This window comes from Ammospiza nelsoni, chromosome 3, assembly GCF_027579445.1.
Source record: "Ammospiza nelsoni isolate bAmmNel1 chromosome 3, bAmmNel1.pri, whole genome shotgun sequence".
Taxonomy (NCBI): domain Eukaryota; kingdom Metazoa; phylum Chordata; class Aves; order Passeriformes; family Passerellidae; genus Ammospiza; species Ammospiza nelsoni.
The window spans coordinates 58102636-58126159 of record NC_080635.1 but is presented as its reverse complement, the minus strand read 5'-3'; the positions used below and the strand labels follow the sequence as shown (position 1 = coordinate 58126159).

Genomic DNA, 23524 nt, shown 5'->3' with positions numbered 1-23524 from the left:
GAAAAATTTCAGCAAACAGGTCGTCATGACAGACAGTAAGAAAATCTAAATTCCACACCTTTCCCTCAAATTTTAAACAAACTTTGTGAGAGGAAGGCACACAACACACATTTTCTTTAACTAATTCTGTTCAATCTGATGAAATGTCTCTAATGAAGCGCTTTATACATAACACATAAAAATAAGTGGATCCATGTTGTACCTGCTTTGTGGCACTTATTTGCTAATTACTATTTGACAAAATTCATTATGTTTTTCTAGTAATTCTAACCACACTCTTGACCAAACTCTCTCTTGCACAGCACTGCACAGAATCAATGGGAAAGCAGTAGATATTGTTAACTTTGAATTTGGCAAGACTTTCAACACTGTCCCCCATAACATTTCCACAGATCAACAGCTCAGGTGGGCACTGTGTAAAACAGACAGTGCAGTGGACTGGAAGCTGGCTGAGCTGGGGAGTTTAGAGGCTTGTAACCACTCACATGAAACCTAACTGGAGACTTTAGACCAGTGGTGCACTCCTCAGGTCAGTACTGGTGTCCACACTTGAACCTCTCCATTAATGACCTGGATGACAAGACTGAGTGCATCCTCAATGAATATGCAGATGAGAAAAATCTGGGAGGAGGAGCTGATACAGCAGAGGACATGCTGCCACTCAGAGGCACCTTGACAATGCACACAAATGGGCCAACAAGAACCTCTGGAAGCTCAACAATGGGAAATACCAAGTCCTGAACTAGGGGAGAAATAATCCCATGTACCCAAGCAGACTGAAATACACAAAATATAATTTCAACATAATTAAAAATCCTTTCATGTGAGAACCGTCAAATATTGTGATAGGTTGTCCAGAGATGTTTTAGAGTCTCCATCCTTAGAGATATTCAAAACCCAAATGGACACAGTCACTGAGCTCTAGGTGAATCCACTTTAAGGAGGAGGGTTGAGCTCCATGGTCAATAATATCATGATCTTGTCTTTACTCATCTCACATAAAGAATATTCTGTCATTGAGAAAGATACTGAAGCTCTCTATCAGATAATTAAACAATTAATTACTTTATTTAGAGCAAACTGGTTGGAAACAAAGGCAGTCCTGCCTTGGCATCCATGAGCTAACTATTCTTGAGGGAAGTGGGGAAATAGAATAAATAGCAGAATAAGGCTGGGGCTTTGTTAAAATCTATAAATCTGTGAAATTACACACTTGAAGAAAAGCCAAAACACACGATATGTCACGGTATACAGAACCCATTTGTCAAAATGAACACACATATTTAAAAGCCATAGCAGTGAACATTATTTTTATTTGAAGTATATTACAAAGTCACAAACAGCTAATTCTGCAAATGTATCTGGATATGAAAAGATTTAAACGTCAGGAAAGATCTGCTGTATTACTGCTACTGCCCATATAGCACATAGATGGAAACACTGCTTTTCCACTGCTTCCTGCCTCAGGCAAGACTGAGACAATTAAACTGTCTTTTAAAAGGAAAGGGCTGCATATATTCAGGCTGCTACACTCCCCATACTACAAGATACCGGCTACCACCTTACCAAACTATCAGAGCATGCACATACACCAGTTACGTGGTTAAAAATCCTGCTAACAGAGCTTTACACATGTAAATGGGAATTCTGCATTTTGCTTTAAGAAGCATTAAATGCACAGTAAAAGGTGACAGAATTGAACTGTCAACATAACCTTCAGGAATATGGAACCATCTGCTGGATCTCTAGTACAGGCCATTGCTAACAATGCAACATCCCAATTAAAATAAGTACAAAATGAAAATATATTTTGTATATAAAACCAACACAGAAAATAAAGGTTCTGTCCTCGCAGCACAATCAATAAATCAATAGAAACATTTAAGTACAGATTCTCTATTATTCAAAAGCAAAATTTATCTGGCAGTTAGGACCTATGAACACCAGCACTTATCTTCACAATTTATAACCAATAGGGAATGATGAAATAGATAAGTAAATCTTTTTCATGTTTCACTGAAAACAAGTCTACCACAATAGAACAACCTGGAGGCCCACAAAACGACAGAGAAGTATTTCACAATTTTAAAATATTTTCTTATAGAAAAATCTATTTTAATTGTGGCCCATTAGTATTTTTATGGTTGCTTTCCCTTAAAAATATTCCTGTTCACATGGCTTCTTCTTAACTATGTTTCCTATTTTACTATGCTTCCCTGGTATAAATACTTTCCTGTACCTGTGGATCATCCTGGAAGTAGAGATCAGCTTTGGAAACAAAACCACAGAGTGTTCATACACAGCTGTAACATACACCTATGTTCCCTCATGCTACTTAGGAAGTCACCATCAACATTTTTATCTGTGCTTCTGCATAAACTGAAATTCAAGAAAACAGAATTACTTGGTTTAAGCAATACTAGGAATAGCCATGTAGAACGACTTAAAAGCATATGTTAATGTTCTTTAAAGGGTTGGTCCACGTACTTTAAGTGTTCAAAATTTGTAAGCATATGTGTTCTACTGCCTCTGTGAGATTCATACACAGTGGAAATAACATGTATCCATTAGCAACAGATGAATATTATTATGGTTCCAAGCTCTTTTGTTTAGGTAGACAATAAAAATACTGAAGTTAACTGGTGTATGGCCATTTGCATTGTGAATTAGTGACTAAAAGTGATTCTGAGACCAGCGGTCTATCTTTTAGACCATGCTAAGGACCATTTCCCCAGCTGCTCAGAAAAAGTAATCATAACTTCATTTGTGAAAAAAATTGTCTGCCTTTAGGAGATAATTCTATATAATTATAGAGATTATTCCTATCTTTACTATCTACATTTTAAATCTCTATTACGTGTTTTTATTTCATTATATATTCCACCCTCCCTCTGGAATTCTTTCTACTCCTCTCAAGGATACAAAACAAAAACACTTTGAAATTAAGGTGCCAATTTTCTGTCTTATTTTACAGGTGCCCAGAAAAAATGGCATGAAATTATAAATTTTATTATTAAATACTGTGATTATCAATGAAACAGATATTATTAGGAAAGTAAGCATCACAAATGTACATAATTGCATTGCTTACCTTTTTCTCCAAATCTTTTAATATAAAATATCTTTACGGAAAAAAAAAAATCTAAAAATAGATTAAAACCAACTGCAAATAGACTATCAAGCACTAAGGTTTTGTAGTAGTATATATGCTTTTAAATCCTATTCTTTTTGAATGCTCATGTTTAAGATACTTCAGTAAGCATTCAAATATTATCAAAATATTAAATTAAGAAAAGCTAGCAATCTCATCCTCTTCTATGAATTTACAGCACTAATAAATAGGTGCACAGCTTAAATAAAGAAAAATTTTACAAAGAAACATGCATCAGCATTGGACTGTATCACACTGGACTTAAACAGTACCACATATAACAAAACTGGGTTAGTCCCTGAAAGAGTTGCACAGCAAAATTTTAAAAGGCAGAAAATAAAAAAATTCTCATAGAAGTTATCACCCCTTCTGTACAAAGAGTGAAGAAATATAGAAACTTACCACTTTCAGCAGTGAAAGAATACAGAGGATTCAGTGGAAGACTCAGAGCACCCGACAGCCTTAGCTTGGAGTGTGGTGACAGAGATGATGGTGCAGGAAGCAAGAGATTTGAGTTTGCCTGTAATAGGAAGACAAATCAGAAAGTGAAGTGTAATTTCCTGGGTCACTTACTGATGCAATAGCTAGAAGAGAAATATGTGTTTACTGTAAATAACTATTAAATTCCAGGAAAAAAAAATTAAAGCTCAAGTCGATGAAGACTGACAACTTCAATATTTATTTTTTCTTAGTATTTGGAGATACAGACTTGGAAAAATTACTGGCACAGCAACAAACTCAATTGCGTGTTTATATATGAATACTAACTCTCAAGCAATGCAAACAATGAAACAGAATTGCCTGAACCAGCATTTTGTTGCATCTTCCTGTACAAACATAACAAGATGTATATATGCTCATAAACTTATAAGTGTAAAATAATTTCTCATTTTTGAGTACTCAAACTACACTACATCCATGAATAGATACTCCACTATAGGAAAAAAAATCTTAAACCGATCCTAGCACAGAACTGATTTCTGTAAAGCAATAAACACCAAAATCCTAGGAACTTCCTACATTTAAATCACACATAATATAATTCCAGTCCTAATCTCCATAGCAACAAAGACAATGTAGTTAAAATCCATTTTCCTATGGACTTTCTATATATATATACACACACATACAACTATTACAAAACAAAAGCCCTTCCCAAACTTTACTCTTGTAATATTATCCAATACAGTCTATGAAAAAAAAATTTAATGATCTCAAGTTTTTGGTTGATCCAAATGAGAATTTTACTGTTTGTTAAATATATTTTCACTGCCTTAATACACCAAAGCCAAGGCAGAAGAAAAACACGCCTTGAATAAAATATTTGTAAAATATTTGTAAAATATTCTCTCTCTAATTCAATATTTATTATTCAATTCAATAATGCATAGTATTTGGGTATTGGCAAACTACCTGAAATGCAGGTAATTTAGCAATAAAAATGTGTGTTGAATTACTTGACTGGGCCAGAGGGTATCTGCCACCAAATCCTCTGCACCACTACACCTGACCATCTTGATGTGTCTGGTTTTTGTGCAGGAATATGGATTTCATTATAATGTGGGAAGTTTATACAAAAATTATCTTTGACTAACAAGGAATCTTGCAGCAAAAGTGCACAACTGTAATGACTATACTCCAAAGCTGACAGAAAGAAAAGTAAGATAAAAAATCAGATTAATTCATTGAACATGATTTCAAAAAAGCATTAAACCTACTAGATTTTACTACAGTATACAAATCTAAATTAATGCTAGTAAGCAGTAGCTGGGAAATGTTATCAGAATGGAAGCCTGTTTTTTTGAACAACTGCAACAATAAAATCAATCTGCTTTTCTTACATTTACATATGCAAGCAAGCTTCATTAATATAAAGTTTTCCCTTATACAAAAGAATGGTGGAAAGCCATTAGCATACATATTTACTCAAATACAGAAAAAATAATCTGTTCTGCAAATGTTTTGATCTCAGCTTCCAGTATTTCATCTTCTTTAATCCACTGTAAACTCTAGGGAGAGCCTTTTTCCCTAGATAAATGAGAAGATCTCCCCTTTGCATGAATTTATTGCTAAGTGCACAGTACACCACAAGACAAACAGAGGCTTTCCAGTCAAATACTTTAATGGAACTCTCTTTCAAATTTACTATCAAAAATTAGATTTCAGATAACACCAGGAAATGAAGAAAGGTTGAATATACTGGCCTTTGGAAATCAAGTTTAACAGGACAGAACAAACTATTGAAAACTAACACTTAATAGATGCCTCCCCAGTTCATCCTGGAAGGAAGAATTATAAAGCTAAGCTTGTCTTGATTCTGGTCCTTGAACAAATTATACCAGGGATTTGGAACTCTATGTAAATTATTCCTGTGCAACAGTAAATTCACTTCTCTTTATTTTCCAGCTGTATACCTGCCAAGTATTGTGCTTTGAAATAAAATGCAACAAGACAAACAGAAGAGAGGGCTGAATGTGCAGTCCTGAGGATTTAAGAAAATCACCTGTTCTAAAATGCAGCCTAAGTTCCATTAGAGTACTTCTTTTCTGTCCAAGGCCTTAAAAACAAGAGGAAAACCTTTTTAATAAAAAAGATATTAAAAACTAAGTTTTAAGTAGTCTTACAGGAAGTGATTTATACCTCCCCTTGATGGCAGGGAAGCTGAATTCAGGTGAGCAATAAAAGACTCCCCATCCAAAGCACAGACAAAACTAGAGTTTTAGTGACCTTTCTGCCACTAGCTCTTAAGTATTATTTAAATCTCTAAGAGGCCCAAGGAGGAAAAAAAGTCACAACATTGTAACAGAAATGGGAAGCACTCAGCTAATAAGTGAGGAGTTGTGATTCAAGCACAACTGCTCCCAGGTGAAGTACACTGTTCTATGAAAAATAATTATCCTACAACAGGCAGACATAAGACGATTCACAGAACCAAATTACTTTTTTTTTTTTTTAAATACAGGCTGTGGGAAATCATTCCTAAATATCTTCATAACAATGAGCAAAGCTGGCTAAGATAGCCAACCATGAATTTACTTATTTTTCACAACAGGCTCTGCTTTCTTCATGCATGAACCACAGCTTTATCAGAGACACAGTTTACTACTACTGTAAATTGAGCAAAACTAAGAGTTAAAACATTCTTATTGTTTCCATCACAATCAAGATACCTATGTAATTTTTGCCAGGCTTAAAAAAAGATGATTTGCATTTTCTTTTCTGGGTTAGGGCAGATCTATGCAAATTATGCAAATACACACTTTCACTGAAACTAGTTTTCACATTAAAAGTGAATTGCATGAGACAAAAAAATAGAATGCTCTAAGACCTGACAATGTGGCAAAAGCATATATTGAGAGATAAAGCAGCCAACATGTAATTGATTCCAAGACTAGTATTACAGAGTATTTACAGATGCTATTTGTAAGCGCCACAAAGGTGTCAGACATCTAAAAGGCAAATTTCAGAGCTAGAATACTACACCTTCAAAGAAAGCTCTTCTCTCCATACCTACACAACATGTATCATCCCCTTGTTATGGACAGTTACAAACTGGTTTTTTTTACTGCTAGATGGAAGCGAAACTAAAAAAACATAAATAGTAACATTGAATGAAAATGTTACTTATAAGCACTTCCAAGAGCCAGAGATGAATTAAATGTTTTCCTATCAAAAACCTCCATTAACAGAATCATGCATTAGTATTAGTTCCTTGAGGCAGAGACAAATAACTGATGCAAAGATTCACTACTCTGTAATTTCTCTACTTGGAAATGAAGCTAATTCTGCATTCTGGTTTCACACAGAAATTAATTTTTACATTTGTATCAAAACGTCTTAGTTTTTGTGAATTGCTAAAGCTTTAGCACAATAATCAACTCTTTGTTCTAATTTCTGGGCTAAGAATGGCAATGCTGCAGAAGAGAAGAAACTTTATAATTTGTTAAGGTTCAAGTTTAGGTAAAAGGAAGAAAAACAAAAATAAAAAAAATTATTGGCTCTAACAGGATCTGGAAAGGGGGCATGGGTCATAAGACAAAGAACCCAATCTTATATGGGATCAGAGTATTCTCTATCTAGCTTAACCCAAATGTAATGTATTGACAGTACATTTTCCAATCCGTACCTAAGTCACAGAACTCTAAACTCTACACTTTAGTTTTAAATCCAGTAGCTGTTAAGTTTTAAAGTTCTAAAGTTTTAAATTTTTCAGTTTTAAATTCAGTATGCTGTTGACACGTGTGAAAACCAGAAACACCCACGTTGGCAGATTTGCTATTTGTCTGTTCCAGCACATTTGTCTCATAAAACATGACTCCAGGTGTGACCTTAGGCCAGGTCTGCAAGGTGTGCTGCCACCATGCTTGTCCCAACATGGTATTTCCCACATGTCTGTGACAAGGGCATGCAAACATGATCCAAAGACCAGGATTACTCTGCACTGGGGCGGCCTCACCTTAAATGCCTTGCACAGTTTCAGGTGCCACAATGTAAGAAAGACATTAAACTATTAGAGAGTGTCCAAAGGACAGAAACAAAGATGGTGAAGGGCCAGTAGGAGAAGCTGTACCAGGAGTGGCTGAGGTCACTTTGTCTGTTCAGCCTGAGAAGGGGAGACCTCAGTGCACTTACAGCCTCCTCACGAGGGGAAGAGAAGGTGCAGACACTGTTCTCTTCTCTGGGGTGACCAGTGACAGGGCCCAAGGGAATGGCCTCAAGTTGTGTCAGGGAAAGTTTAGGTTAAATATGAGGAAAAATTTTTTCATTCAGAGGGTGGTTGGGCACTGCAACAGGCTTCCCAGAGAAGTGGTCACATCACGAGCCTGACAGAGTTCAAGAAGTATTTGAACAATGTTCTTGGGCACATGGTGTGACTCTTGGGGTTGGTTCTGTGCAGTGCCAGGAGGTGGACTTGATCTCTGGAGGTTCCTTCCAATTCAAAATATTCTATGATTCTGTGAAATACATACAAGGTAACACACCCGTGTTCTCATTTGGATTTTTAATGTTCCAACTCGACCACAGTGCAGCAAGCCATCCTACATGTGGTTTCATTTTTCTCCATTTTCACTTGTCATTCTCAGAAATATTAGCACATTCTCACACATGTGGCTGAGTGGCCACTTTTAAGAGTTCTACTTTGACAAACACTTTAGCACACCATTCATGTGAGCATGCAACTCTGATAAGCCTTCCAGCAAAGCCAGTACTCACATACATGCATCATATCTCATATGGGAAAGAGAATTGCATACACATTAAAAACTAATTCTCAATTACAAATTAATAGAAATTTGAAGTTTTATGTTGTATATTTTATTCTGGGGCTGTCCAAAATGTGATAATCAGGCAGGCAATACTGCGGCAACATGCAAAAAATTATCCCATGCCAGCTTGAAAAGTATCTACCACTGTCACCTGAGTCTCATGTTGGATCACTGAAAAGATCAGCCTCAAGACTCCTTTCAAAGAAATCTCCTCCCCCATATCTCAGTGGGTCATAAAGTCCTGCAAGGAAACACTCTCAGTGTTCATAATTACTACTGCTATGTGACAGATATCAAACTGGATGTCCATGCTTTAAACCACCATCCTGTACTGTTTGGAAACTCACACAGGGAGAAGACTCGGATGAACTTTTGGACCTCTTCCATGTGGCTAGAGGGCTTGGAGGATGCTGTCAAAAGCACTGATCATTACTCTGGTCACAGTGGACTTACTCATCACAAACTAGTCAATGGAAATCTAGTGTTACAAAACTCCAGTGGCTGAAAGTTATTCTTTCAAACACAGTTGTAGGCTTACCTATTTTATCTAGTCACACAGGAACATGGAACTTGTAGATGCTTCTGCTAAACCAGATTTGTCTTCCACAGTCCAGAACTACTGGTTAATCTGGGACTAAAGAGTTGCAATGATAAAGGTTCTCATAAACTCTCTAACCCCATCATTTTCTTCATATGGCCAGACATCCAGAACAGTAAAAATTTATCCTGGAGTATCTTCCTGGAATACTTGTCCCAGACACAAGGCTACACGCTCCATTCTCTCCATGTTGTGCCTTTCTCTCATAAACAACTTAACAGCACCAGCACTCACTTTGTAGGTGAGCAGAACAGAATGAGCAGAAAGTAGAAACAAGGTTTGCTTCCTCGTGTCAGGCCACACGTAATTGAAAGGTAGAAGCAGCATACTAGTGTTATTCATGAGAGCTACCGTGTGCTGTTTCATGAAGGGGTTCACTGGGAGTTCACAGTTCAGAAATCTGTGGTCTGTATGAAGGTCTGTAGGATAGCTTTCTTCCAGACAGTTTCAAAGTTCAGGCCTAATGGGGATGCCAAAGCCAAGGAACCAGAATGAATCTAATCCAAAGTAAAACCCCTAAAGCATGATGACAGTAGTTAGAGCAACCCCAGCAACAACAACTTTCATCTACTCATCAGCTTCTTTTGTGATTCACTAGTTATTAATGCAGACAAAACCTAAAACTACATTTTAAAAAAATCTACACGCACTCAAAAGTACTTCAAAATGAAAAACAGTAAATGCAAACTCAAATGTGGTTCATGTCATTGTGAAAAGTAATTATAACTTCACAGTGCTATTCAGGAACATTCTGCATCCTTGTTGCATGCAAAATTGTCTCAAGTTGGGGAATTTAACTTAATTAAATTTATTGCCAATTACAAAAGTTTAATTACCAATTTGAGTACTGAGAAACAAGACAAAGAGTAAAACACCCAGCCAAAGAAAACACTTTTCATCCCTTTTTGTCTGTCTCCACTTCAGGCACCTCTTTTTTCTCCTTTCTAATCCCCAGTCTCCTTAATTTTGACATTACATTACACTCAGTCCCCTTGGAAAGGCAGTGGAAGGGTGGGGCAGTAGAGTGAGACTAGTGCATAGTGACTTGCCTTTTTGACTCTTCTTTTTTCTTGCTCTTTTCAACTGCTTAATATGGATCCTTCACCACCCAACATCCTTGGGGATTGCACCTGTCCAGCATGGATTCTTCCACTGTTTGCAACACGGTCAGAGATGTACCATCATGTGTGTTTTCTTTTGCATGTCCTCGTGTATCTCCTGTCTTTCCCTTCAAGCCTACTCTGTTATTTCCCTAGTATTTCCATTTCTGCATTGTTTTGAGTCTCTTGCATCACCTTCCTGCTTCCTTCTGTGTCTTCTTTCATATCTCCTCATTTCACATGACTCCGCGCATCCCTCCTCCTGTATCTTCACTTGCGTCCCGACACGTTTTCCTTTGCATTTCTCCTCTGCTGTGGTGTTTCCTGTCTCTAGTAGGTTCTGACCTTTGTTAAGTCTCTTTTCTCAGAGGTGCCATATTCTGCCTGGTTCCAGTTTCAGTTGTGCAGTTGCTCCATATTGTTCTTCAATGAGCTGCCTTGAAACAGCTGTGCCCAGCACAGGACACGCTCTCCTCCCTGCCCTGCAGCTCCCTAAAACCCCTAGCATTTATGCCACATACAGTTTTTAAGGTGGATAGGAATCTCAACCATAATGATCTATGGATCCCTGATTTCACATAAATGGACAAACAGCCATGGGCACCAGCACAAAAAAAAATCCCTTGTCATCAGTACTTAAAAAACAGAATTAGGTTTTTTATGATTGCTCTTAAGAGCTACTTATACCTGCATTAGTATAAGTGACAGATGTATTCATTTCTAAAGACCAGATGCCATGATAATACATATGTGTTTTTTTAAGTATACCAGTTCCAGAATATGGGAAGACTATATTTCTGAAATTAATTAAATTTGACTTACCATAACAGAATCAAGTTTTTGTTTCACCTTCTGCATTCTCATTGATGCTCTTGCAACACTGACAAACTGATCTGCTGGAGACATCACTGAGTTTTTTTGCACAGGAATTTCAGAAAAACTGCCAATGAAGTGTGGCCCCCTTGGTGCAGCTGTGGTAAGTGATGAACTAAGATCTCTTACAAGTTCAGCTTCCTGTTGAGCAACTGTAGAAATAACCAATATTAATGTCTCAGGTGAAGCCTTACATTGCCATGGGAACAAAAATGGAAGGATCACAGTCATTTTGCCAGCCATGTCTTCAGTCAAATACCATCAAAAACTGTACCAACAGTACTATTGGGAAAACCTGAAAGTGACATGAAAATTTCCCCTTACTACCCCATTTTCCCCCTAATGCTTTTGATCACACTTTCAGTTATTTGATTTAGTAATCTCTCATACAGAACTGGTATTTTTGTATTGCTTATAAACAATAGTGTTCCTCATACAGAAATATGGCATTGGTGGGGGGAAAAGAGTGGGAAGAGAAAATTTTTCAAGGGCAATGAAGTTGTAAAGCCTGCACTGAGTTCAAGCTGGGGACATTTCACATTTTTTCCAGCCTAGTTCAAGTGAGTTTATGATGCCTGAGCAGTACTTCATAAGTTGACAGACATATTATCCAGGCACAGGACACAATGACTGACAAGTTGACTTTTGCAATTTTTTGTACTATGGTCTCAAGCCAACAAAGGTTAGAAGAATTCTTCATGGAAGTTCTGCCCAGGACATTAATAAAACTGTTGGTGTATCTAAAACACATGCTGTCAGAGTCTTAAAAATTGTGTGAGTGACTAAAATTAGTATTACTATATGTTTAACTCTTTCAACACTGTGGCAGTATGACTATTTTCTGAAAGAAAAAAGAGTGCTTTTAACCAAAAAAGGAACATAAAGATAGTAACTAATAATACAAAAAAAAATAAAAGACTACAATCTCTGAAAAGTCTTATTGTTAGCAGTTGGGCAGTCAGAAGACACAAATAACTACGATTGTGCTGTGTGGTCTCAAAATGTGTATGCCCATATATATATATATTTCAAACTACTATGTTAAGTTTTTTAGACTCACTGCTCATCAAAAAATTCTGAAGAAACCCTTCACCCCCCAAAATCATATTGTTTTTTACAATACCAATATCTTTCTTAATTGAATATAGCACTGAATATTGATTGCAAAGTCATTCCACTTAATGTTCCTGTAAAAGTTAACCAATTCAACAGATAACCTACACTGAGATTTTATATGAGTAATCCTATTACTACATGTCACTTAAAAAGCCAGTACATAAAGACAGGATCAATTTTACAGATCTATGTCCCCTGCAAACATAATTAATACAAAAAATAACTGCATAATCCATATTAACACATTAACTCCCTAGATGAAAATGTCCTTATATGAACACAACTATCAAAAAAGCCTGTGAAGGACAATCTGAATTTTATTTTGTATACCAAAAATTCTAAGTTAGCATTTATTACTATCTTCTCTTCAATAAGACATGGGGAACAAACACATCTCTGACATAATGACATCACAGCTATAACAGCTACTTATCAGAAGTCTATACACTCTCATCCATTTCTATACAGCTCCTCAACATTATTTTGTAACATAGCTGGCACAAAATACTCAGATTCCAATTAAGCTACTAATTGGCTTTCCAAATAATTGTATTTTCTGGATTCATAATCTACCTTGATACTGCAAAAAGGGCTTTTGTATAAGGCTGCCTATATATGATAAAGTGCTGCAAAAATCACACAGTGGGAAACACAAAAAAACTGAGGGACCTCTGGTGATTTTGGCTGGGCCAAAATGCTTGATGCTTAAAGCAGCATCACATAGAACAGGTAGTGCAGGATCATGTTCAATTCAGTTTTGGTATCTCCCAGAAAAAAAGATATGCATTATCATCAAATGACTGTTTTCTTTTCCTCTCAAAAGAAGTACAAATACTAACAAATTGCTTCTAAAAATAAAATACTTACAGGTGAGTACCAAGAAAATTTGTACTGTACCTTTATAATCATAAATGTATACAAGTATTGGATGGTTTTGACCAAAGGCACAGAAAGACACCATGTGCTCGTGTGGATGAAAGGCAACATCACGAAGTGGAGATGTGAAGGAGAGATCAGAATATATGGCCACCTGATCTCCTGCAGAAGTGAAGTAAGTTTATTAATGCCATGGAAAAATATTTGAAACATTCAATACAGCAGAATAAGAGCTGGTTAAATATTGTATTACTACAATGTTTGCCACTGTAAACAAATGTTCTTCAGTCAATTTCCTGATTGAAAAGTTGTATTTTGGCATAGGACAAAGGAAATATTGCAAGCTTTTAAGTTATTCAGTATGTCAGAAAAGTTAGTGCTGTTGCGATAGCTGCAGGAAATGCCAGAGGAGGATGCACCAGGTTAGATGAGTTCTCTCGTTCTGATAAGCACGTTCTGGAAAGGTGGCGTTCCACAGTATTTGTTTGTGCTTGCATTGTACAAAGATAGGCATCTTAGCTGTGGATCTCAGCTATATAACACTGGTAACAGGAGTGAAAGTTGAGGACAGAATTATTAAAAATATAAATAAAATTAGCTCTTCAGCTGATGGCACTATAAATGCAAATACTGTGTGGAAACAAAAGTCAAAATCCAATAAAAACATACGAATAACAAAGTTCCTCCTTCCTTTTATTTTTGTACTTTTTAAAAAGTTTTCAGGCAAATTATGTAGTGACAGAGATTCAAGTTAACATAGTTGGAAACATGGAAAGAAATTCAAAGCAGAACTGTTAGTTATCCTGCCAGTTTCAAAATATTTAACTTTTTTAATTTAAAAATACTATATAAATTACAATTACAGACAGAATATAATGTCATCAAATCCAAAATGGTATTCTGCTACTTTCTGCTCTTATTTTCATCTCTTTTACCTCCTGTACAAGAAACTCTACCCTACATTTTTGTCACATTTTTTCAGAAAGATTTTGGTAGCTATTTTGAAACTCCTTGGCTTGGGGACTAATTCACAGTGAAGTCTTATATACCACACACCAAAAATATTCAGTCTCTGACCACCCACCACAGAGATGAAGTGGTTCAGCACAAGAGCCTCATTCTCAAATCTAAACAACACAACAGAAAAACTTACCTGACCTAAAACATTTTTGTGCATTCCATCTTAAGATCCTCACCACATGTAAAGAGCTGCAGTACAAAAAAGCTGAGCCTCAGGTGCTCCAGTCATGCTGGATATTACAAATATTACCCCTACTAATTTCCTCTAGAGAATTAAATCTCAGAGATTAATAACAGCTATTTAGAAGGTTGAGCTAAAGCTTCAGGATTTAAGAACATCTTACCAAAGTTTCATTCCATATCAAAAGTGTTCCGATAAACCTTAAAAAAATCTTTTCCCCCTCAGCTTTGACAATTTGGCTTAAGCCCATAAAATGATTAGTTACCTGTTTCTGGATTCCAAACATAAGCCTTTCCATCTTCACTTCCTGAAAACAGGAACGTACCACATGGTGTTAAGGTGCTGTGAATCTTTTCTCTGTAATTTGTGGCACCTACATATTTCTTTGTTGCCAAGCTAAAAAAAGTTTGCAAATATAGAAGATATATTCAGAATAGACAATATAACTTTTTAATTCTCAGTTCCCCCTCTATTTCTCAGAAAAATCAGTAAACTTTGCATCTCAAATACATATGTAAGCACACACTTTTTGCAGAATGAAGTATTTATTTTCCCTAACCTTCACACTGCACCTGACAGTATAGATAAAAATGTACATCCTTGTCTTTCAGTAGAAAAAGGAAACCCTCAGATCTAGACAACAGATAAAGATGCAGTAATTTGCACTATCTTGATCCTGGGCTTTGCAAAAAAACAGGGAGATTAGCACAATTACACCAAGCTCTGTTAGAAAAGTTTTCATGATGCTTCTTGAGCTTGAATGATTACACCTATGCAGCAGCACTCTTCAGACTAATGTCTCCTTGATCAGAAACCAGCAGCAGAATCACCAAATTTCAGACATAAATGCTGAATTACTATAAATGTTCGATATTATTTTTCAGCTTAGGTATCCTAATCTTTTTTCAGTGAAACACTATTGGTCAGCACGGTAATAATGATCTACTGTCAAAGTCTGTTTGCATCAAGTAAGAGAGAATCCACAAAAGGATGGAAAGAAGATAAATCAGCTTGAAAGAGGCATAGCCTGGAAAAAAGATGTCGAAGTTCAACATGGAGACTAACCCAGCAGCAGTACTACAATGCAGAATTTAAGGCAAGAAGAACAGCAATAGGCCATCATAGCCTCAAGGACAGAAGACAGCATTATTTCACATTTGCTACTGCAAGAACAATGAAAGTATGCTGGGAGAAGTACAGTGCATTTAATATTACAGGAAAATTATTTCAAACAATATTCCAAATAAATATATCCTAGATGATCGAACAGCAATATTAGCTCAAATAAGAGTTCCATATTAGTCCAAATAAGAGTTTTAGCTGTATGAATAAGAAAGATAGTATCTCTGAGATGTCATGAGAAGAGCCCTGCAAGATGTAAAACTAACCTTCATATGAAACCCTAAGGAGAGGGCTGAACTAAAACAAAATCCCTGATCACATACCTAAGTGACAGGACAGCAGTATTATCCAAAAAGATCAAAAAAGCAAGTTGAAAGAGGTAAGTTAAGAGCAACCAGCTGTCAATCAAAATGAATTGTGTTCATCTGTGACCTCCACCCCCTCTTTTCTCATGCAGGGAATGAACAGTTAATGCTGACGTGTAAAATTATCACTGCTGGGTATCTGACCCTGTGGTTTATTGATAGACTTAAAAGTCAATGTAACTGTGGGCTGTGGTCAAAGTAGAAGTCCTGGTGGTGTCCTCTCCACCCTTATTTTCCCAGGCTCTCCCTCATTTCTTCTCTTGGGCAGCTATCAGATAAATTGGATCAAAGAGTTGATAATAAAATGAAAATTAATCATTTGTATTTGTAGGCTAATTTTTAGTCGGATCAGCTCACTGATCTGACTTACCCCACATCAGAAGACCTCTAGAAATGATAAAAAAGAAATGCTAGGAATACACAGCCAAAGGTGTGGGAGATTGCAGGAGATTGTACAACCAATGGATAAATTTGCTTAAAATAATTGTGAAATTGCACCCCATATTAAACCCTTTCTTAAAGATTAATATGCATGCCCATGTTTCCCTCTCAAAATAAAACTGTCTGCACGTTTTAGAAAGAGGAGCAACAGAAGAACACTGGCCTAAAAAAAAACAGGTTCCCTCTCTTAATCCAGCAATTTCTTCCTTTGACTGAGTGGATAGTTCAGCTTCTAGCATGGTCATTATATTTTATCAGTTACAGAAAAAGAGAAATGTGCACCGCACCATAATACAGTAGAGTCCTCAGCCAGCTCAAACATTCGATCCAGGACAATAACAGAACTGCTTAATTTCAAAATGACCTTCCAGATCATTAACTTCAACTGTTAACACAGCACTGTCCCATCCACTACTAAACCATATACCTAAGGGCCACATCTACACATCTATTAAATACCTCCAGGGGTTTTCTGTGTGCTGAGGGGCAGAAAGAAACCTATCAAATTAAGGATGAAACATTTTAGAAAAGTTGTTCATATCTTTAATGTGACTTTCCAGAACAGAATGTTCAAGTGCATCTTATCTACATATGTAAGTGGTTGGTGAGAGACTCTGCTCACTCCCACCCAATTAAAGGACAAGAGGGAATGGCCATCAATTGAAATATAGCTAATTCTGTTTAAAAATAAGAAAAAAGTATTTTATTTTGAGGGTGAATGAACACTACAACATGTTGCTCACAGAAGCTGTAGAATATTCATCCTTCAAGATGTTAAAAATCCAATAGTATAAGGCTCTGACTAGCATGCTGTTGTGATTTGATTGTTGGGTTGAACTGGTCACCCTCCAAAACCAACTTCAAGTGAGTCTATAGTCCTCTTGCTTGTTATTTTTGTTTGTCATTAAAAAAATCATGTTTATAACAATTAAAAATGAGAAAATCATCATAAACTGCAAAACTATCTCACAGCCTGCTTAATAAATCATAAAAGGTACATCACTACATTTTTTAGCATTTATGATGATAATCATTTCCATTTCATTATCAAAATATCCTTCCCAGAGTCTTAAAAATGCAAAACTACCACACAAATATTACCACTTCCAAGTTCTTTTCATGCCCAGATTGCATTTTAAAAGGGATTTCAATCTTTAGAAGACTAACATTGTATTCTTCATACCATTTTAGGCTCCCAAGGAATCTAGGAAATTTTAGATATTCTACTCTAAAAGACTTAGTCAATATCACCCAAAGACTTACTCAATATCACCCAAAATGTAACACAGCAGTGTTTTGAAACAAATTTCCTAACCCTAACATTTCTATCCTTGATTATTAGGACATCTTTTTTCTCCCCAGCTACACAACCAATACCTTTGTGGTATTTTATTTCCCCATGTAAATTTTAAAACAAAGGAAATACACGTTTAGTCACCAAAAATACCAACATTCTGAGATCCATAATTCTCAGGGTACTGTCTTTGGCATGGATTAATAAATGCCTTCCATTTGGATGCACTTCCAAATGATTTACTGGTGTTCCTTTAATATCATTTTCTTTTATTTCCTACGGAAGAATGGAAAATACAGAAAATTATATAACTTTGTGATTTAAAACTCATGTTTTTATACATTATTGCACATTTTTCTCTTGCATTACTATTTTTCTACTCAATTAATTTTATTTGGTTAAGGAAAAAGTTTGTTCCTATATTAAAGCATTACATCCTAGACATCAACTTTTTAGAACCATGAGGCAGATTCTGTTGTGACTGAATTTTCAAATTTCTGAATTTCTAAAAAAATTAAGCTGATGACAAAAATGCTGACTGAACATCAGGGCTCTAAGGTATGAACAAATGTGTTTTTTAGAGCCTGTGGTCTATTTTATTTTTGTGTCTAGAGAACAAAGTATTTACCTGTTAAAAAAGTTTTATCAAATCTCAAGTATTTTCATGTTTTACATATATTAAAAAAATACAGAATCACAGAATCCTACAATATCCTTAGTTGCAAGGGCCCCGCTATGAACATCAAAGACAAACTCCTGGCCCTACACCGGACAGACCCAAGAATCACACCATGTACCTTGACAGTCCAAATACTTGTGAATTTTCTCAGGCTTGGTGGTGTGATCACCTGCCTGGGAGCCTGCTCCAGTGACCAATCCAATTAAGTTGCAAAACAATTTTAAAAAATTAAGTCAGTGAATCACTGAACATTGTATCAGTTCTTCTATGCCAATTTTTAAAGAAAATACATCTCTGCAGTTAAACAAAAGGTAATGTATCAAAAAAAATTTAATTCAAATAAGATAACTAGGTTTGGAACAGTACACATAAAAATTACAATGCTAGTTAAGAAACCTGTTTACCTGATTGACCTTCCAGTGGTGAAAAAGGTGTGGAGAACTTCCTTTGACAGGTGTGTCCCAAACTATTATTAGTCCTGAACTATCTCCTGAGAACATGTGGTGTCCTGAGAAATAATGTCTTATGAGTAAAATATCATCCACAAAACAATACAGAAAAAAACCAATCTTTTGTTCTCTCATTTTTGTGAATAGGCAAATACCAATTCTTCCATCTCTTTGCTATAATATACTCATTGCAAATGCATTTTGCTCATATTGGATGACATAACCTGATACCATCAATCTGGATGTAGCATATACATTAAATAACTGAGGTGCAGAACACATCTTTAATTTTTTTCATTCTTATTCATCTTCTAAAACCAGCTAAAAGTGAGCATTTACAGCTCAACAAGCTTCACATGATAGCTCAATGATTACATATGCTTTCATTAAGGGAACCTTGAACTAGAACAAATAATGTTTTCCAACACTTATTCTTTAAACACAAATATTTATTCTTTATAAAAGTACAGCTTTCCTCTTTGTAGTACCTACTCCAGTGACTAAAATGAACCACCTAACTACTAATGATGTCACTAATACTAGAAAAAGTCGAGCTTTAACTTTCACCCATCTTCGACTCTTGCTCCACTAGATCATCTCAGTACAACCCTCACTTTCAGCTGTCAACCTATCAATTTACATGACTCACAATGGTCAAACCTCTGTTCCTTTCTCTCCGTGTTTCCTATTCTCTGTCAATATTGAAAAGTTCACGACCTTCCCACTTCAGTTTAGAGCTAAAATTCTCACAATCTAATTACTACCACCTTGTTTTCTTTATCAATTGATTTGGGTTGAAAGGGACCTTAAAAACGATCTAGTTCTGACCTCCCTGAAATAGGGAGAGACACCTTCCCCTAGAACAAAGCCCAGACCAACATGGCCTTGAACACCTTCAGGGACAGGGCATCCACAATTTCTCTGGGCAACCTGCCCCAATGTCTCAGCATTCTCCCAGTAAATAATTTTTTCCGAAGAAGAACACACCATCTCCATGAAGTAAAGAAAACTAGTAGCACTCAAAATGGTTTTCAGTTGGAAAGACAACTATTTGTAAAAGCAATATTAATTACATACCTTCTGCATCAAAACAAAGTGTGTTGATGAAACTTTTATGGCCATCAAGCTCCTGTAGCAGTTGCCCATGGATTTCTTTCACATTTGTATTCCAGATTCTAATCACTGAGTCGTAACATCCTGTCACAACCAACGAGTCAGCAACTGGGTGGTACTTGGCAGTGTAGACAAATGAAGGGTGAGGGAAAACTCTCACTGCAGACGCTGCCTTCATTTCTATTTTCCACATTCTAAAAGGAAACAAAGTTAGACTTTCCACTGTACAAAGCAGTCACACACACAGGTATAAATGATGCCCATATTTTTGGCTACTGGTTCTAGAGGCAAATGCTTGCAAACACTTAACAACACCTGTTTATCTCACCAATTTATTCCACCTCTATTTAATCCTTTAACATGGTACTTTCTAACAAGAATTAAGAAAAATTTACTACTTTAATCAGTATTTGGTCTTCAAAGAAAATTAACTACCACTTACTCACTTAATGGATATATTTCTCATTTTAAAATACTCACAAAGAATTCCATTAAATTAATTGGTTTCCTTCTTTCAGGAGTTACAACCAAATTAAGCTCTTCTGTTGTATAATTCATTTAAAACAATATTATAACAAGAAAAGCCATAGAGGAACATATAGGGCCACTGAATATAAATATAATCCCAGAACATTTTAGAATAATAATTACCAGCCACACAGTGATCATGATCTCAAGAATCACATAATGAATTCATGTGTTTACATCAAATAAATTCACTTCTTACTATTCATCTATTTCCTATCCTTTGCCAACCATAGATGTAAAATCAGATTTTTGTTATTGTTATCTATTTGATAGTATGCATTTTCTTAGTGAGCCTCCCCCAAAGATGAGTCCACAAAGAATAAAACAGTACCCAGATCACTAAATACAGGTGAGCAGCACATTACACACAGTATTCAGTTACAAAATGTTATTGAATGGTTTTAGTGGCACCCACTTCTGGTGAGGCAACCAAATCTAGTGGCTGCTGAAGAATTCTAAGCTTACTCAGAGGTGACTTAATTACAAAATTGCAACCCTTTAGAGTACAGCAATTAATCTGCAATTTGATGCATTAGGTCACAAGGAGTTTACCTATTTTTTAGAATGATTTTAATCTAACAAAATGAAACTGTATTGCTCACAAATAATGTGGAACTAAAGCCTGGGAAGGCTTGAGGATAACACAGAACACTGTATAAAGAAGAACTTACAGAAGTTCATCAATTTGCCTTCATGTTAACTTAGAACTCAGTTTGAGATAATCCAAATAATAAACTGATAATTACTTTAAAGCAGTGGAGTGCAGAGACTTTTTAAGGAGCTGAAGGCAACTCACAACAAATACAGGAACTAATAACTCATACAGTGACTGCACAAAGTATAGAGAAAAGGAGGCAGACCACTGCAGTTTCAACTCACTGCCACAAATTCAAGAATTGAGGAACAGCTCAGCCTTCTTATAGGCAACATAAATGACTGAAATTGATATTTATCTCAATATATAAAATTCTTACATAATCCACTCCCAAATGAAAAAAAACCATGCTGAACTCTCAACACACTCTTTTTATGCCCACATACAAGCAGAAAAAAAACCCCTAAAACAGTTCCACACACAACATATCATTTAACAATTCTTCTGGCGTTTCGTATATGCAACTGCTTGTACCATTACTGAGCTGCATAACAGAAATAATAGACAGGTCTGAAGGGCTTAAAAAACCTAAAAAGCTTGATGAAAACCAATGAAGTTGTTCACAATAAAATTGTACAGTGTCCCAATGATATTTCCACGCGTATTCACAGCTTTGAGAGTTTTGGTTTTTAAATCTGAGCAGATCAATATTTTAACATTAACACTGTAGGCAAGTACACTGTAATTATAGGGGATTTGATTTAAGCAACAACACTATCAAAATTAATTTACACCAATTTAAGCCGAATTACTTTACCAAGTGTAAAAAACCAAAACATACATATATGCAGTGTGGTAAATTTACACGCATAACTTGAATCTTAAACTTTCAATTTCCTGCCTAGTGTTAAAATTTGCAAACTTAATACTGCATTCATAGTACAGCAATTTCTACAGGAACAGAAGATTACAACTGTCTCGAAATAACAGCTTCTCAAAATAACAGCTCTTTTGGTTTTTTACTTCACTGTAGATTTAGACACTAGGGTTTTTGGAAAAGCTTTGGTTTCAAATACAAATATATTAGAAATAGTAAATACAGTATAACTGATTCACAAAATTACAATTTTGGTATTTTTCTAGTCACACGGTAACCAAATCTTTTAATTAAAACATTATAGCACAGGTTGTAGTAAAACATTGAATTTCTGATGGTATCTGCCAGAACATCTCATCATACTGACCTGACAGTGCCATCAGAGGAAGCAGTAAGAAGGTACTGATTGTCTTTTGACCAACAAAGATCATACACTATGTTAAGATGACCATAAAATTCTCTCAAGAACTGTCCAGAAGGAATTTCATACACTAGGTAATTAGAAATAGAAAAATAAAAGTTTTGTAAGTATTTGCAGTCAAACAGATGTATCTACTAGAGCCAAAGTTTATTCTAATCTTAGGCTGATTTTCTGCTAGCATAAATCAACTCACTTTCTTTATCTTCTCATTTTGAGGCAACAGGATGAAATAATTGCTAGATATGAACAGACAGCAAGTATCTACTTCCACCTAGTGGTTCACAGGTGCCACAAATGTCTTACCCCTTAAGAAACAGTTCATTTGCATTAAATTATTAGAACCAGATTAGGATTATGTTGGGTTCCTTGAAATTTTGACAACTAATTGACCAATCTTAGAAATATTTTAACACTGAGATAATTTTATGGGGCTGTGTAATAAAGGAATCTAGATTTACTGTTCCTTGCATTTAAACACTTATTTGTGTACACTTAAAATTCTGCTCTCTCTAAATCTCAAAACTTTTATGCAAGGTTTAAGAACTATGCAGTTGAAGCTACTGTGATGAAGCAGTCAAAAATTTGAGTTACAAGGAATGTTTGTACTTAACTGACCTGGACCACAGAAGAGAGTGGCTTCCAGTAGTCTGTCTGGAAATGGTAACATTTCAGGATCTAACTTTCCAGACAGGTTAGAAGAAAAACTTTTAATATAAGTGTGTGAGGTGGGTGCTTAAAATGCTATTTCCCTTAAAAAACATTATCATCAGAAACTATGTTCTTTCTGTAAACTGATTGAGTATTTCCATTAGGCCTCTGGGCAGAAATGGTGTCATTTCATACTATTAAACTGTGTATACGTAACCATGTAGGAAAAGCCAATTCCAGCCCTATCACAGAAGGAGCATTTTCCTCAATGCTCTTTAATGCACAGAACAATAGTCTAATCACAACTACAAACCAGAAACTCTAAAAAAGCCCAATTTAAAAATTAGCTTCCCTTAATCTTTATTTCCAAATACATGGATTATAAGCAAAAAGCCAAAATGCATTTAAACTTACAAGCAATGGGATAGCCATTCCTTCCTGCACATGCAGCTGCCAGAGTTCTCCCGTCGTGAGAGAAGCGGATACAGAAGCAGCCCAGATCTCCAGCTCGCAGGGAAAACAGGGCCTTGTTGGGTATGCGGCAAGCCTGGCTTTTCAGGGAACAATTGGTAGGAATATTAACTACCCAATGCAGGGAACACACCCATAGCTCCTGACATGCACAAGCTCTAAAAGGCTAGTAACATCTTAATGGCATTGCAAAGTAAAATTCAATGTATTATAAACAGACATTTTTGCAGCACAACCTAGGCCCCATGAATGTGCATCTCTTTCTGCCCCATTATTGCAAACAACTAGCATGTTTAAAAAACCTCAAAAAAAACCAAAACTGAAATAAATTCTTTATAT

The 23524-nt window shown here is 35.9% G+C and overlaps 1 protein-coding gene across 4 annotated transcripts in view; it reads right to left on the bottom strand.

The window, feature by feature from the left end:
- AHI1 (Abelson helper integration site 1) overlaps positions 1-23524 on the bottom strand; it is an 85158-nt gene that overhangs the window by 42299 nt on the left and 19335 nt on the right. For all 4 annotated transcript variants that reach the window (XM_059469301.1, XM_059469300.1, XM_059469304.1 and 1 more), the window contains 9 exons: positions 23129-23261; positions 22013-22136; positions 19610-19839; positions 18488-18591; positions 17562-17680; positions 14448-14578; positions 13003-13143; positions 10939-11141; positions 3554-3671 (listed from right to left, as the gene is read on the bottom strand). In XM_059469301.1, the coding sequence (XP_059325284.1) occupies positions 3554-3671; positions 10939-11141; positions 13003-13143; positions 14448-14578; positions 17562-17680; positions 18488-18591; positions 19610-19839; positions 22013-22136; positions 23129-23261 (1303 nt within the window). The remainder of the gene's footprint in view (positions 1-3553; positions 3672-10938; positions 11142-13002; positions 13144-14447; positions 14579-17561; positions 17681-18487; positions 18592-19609; positions 19840-22012; positions 22137-23128; positions 23262-23524) is intronic.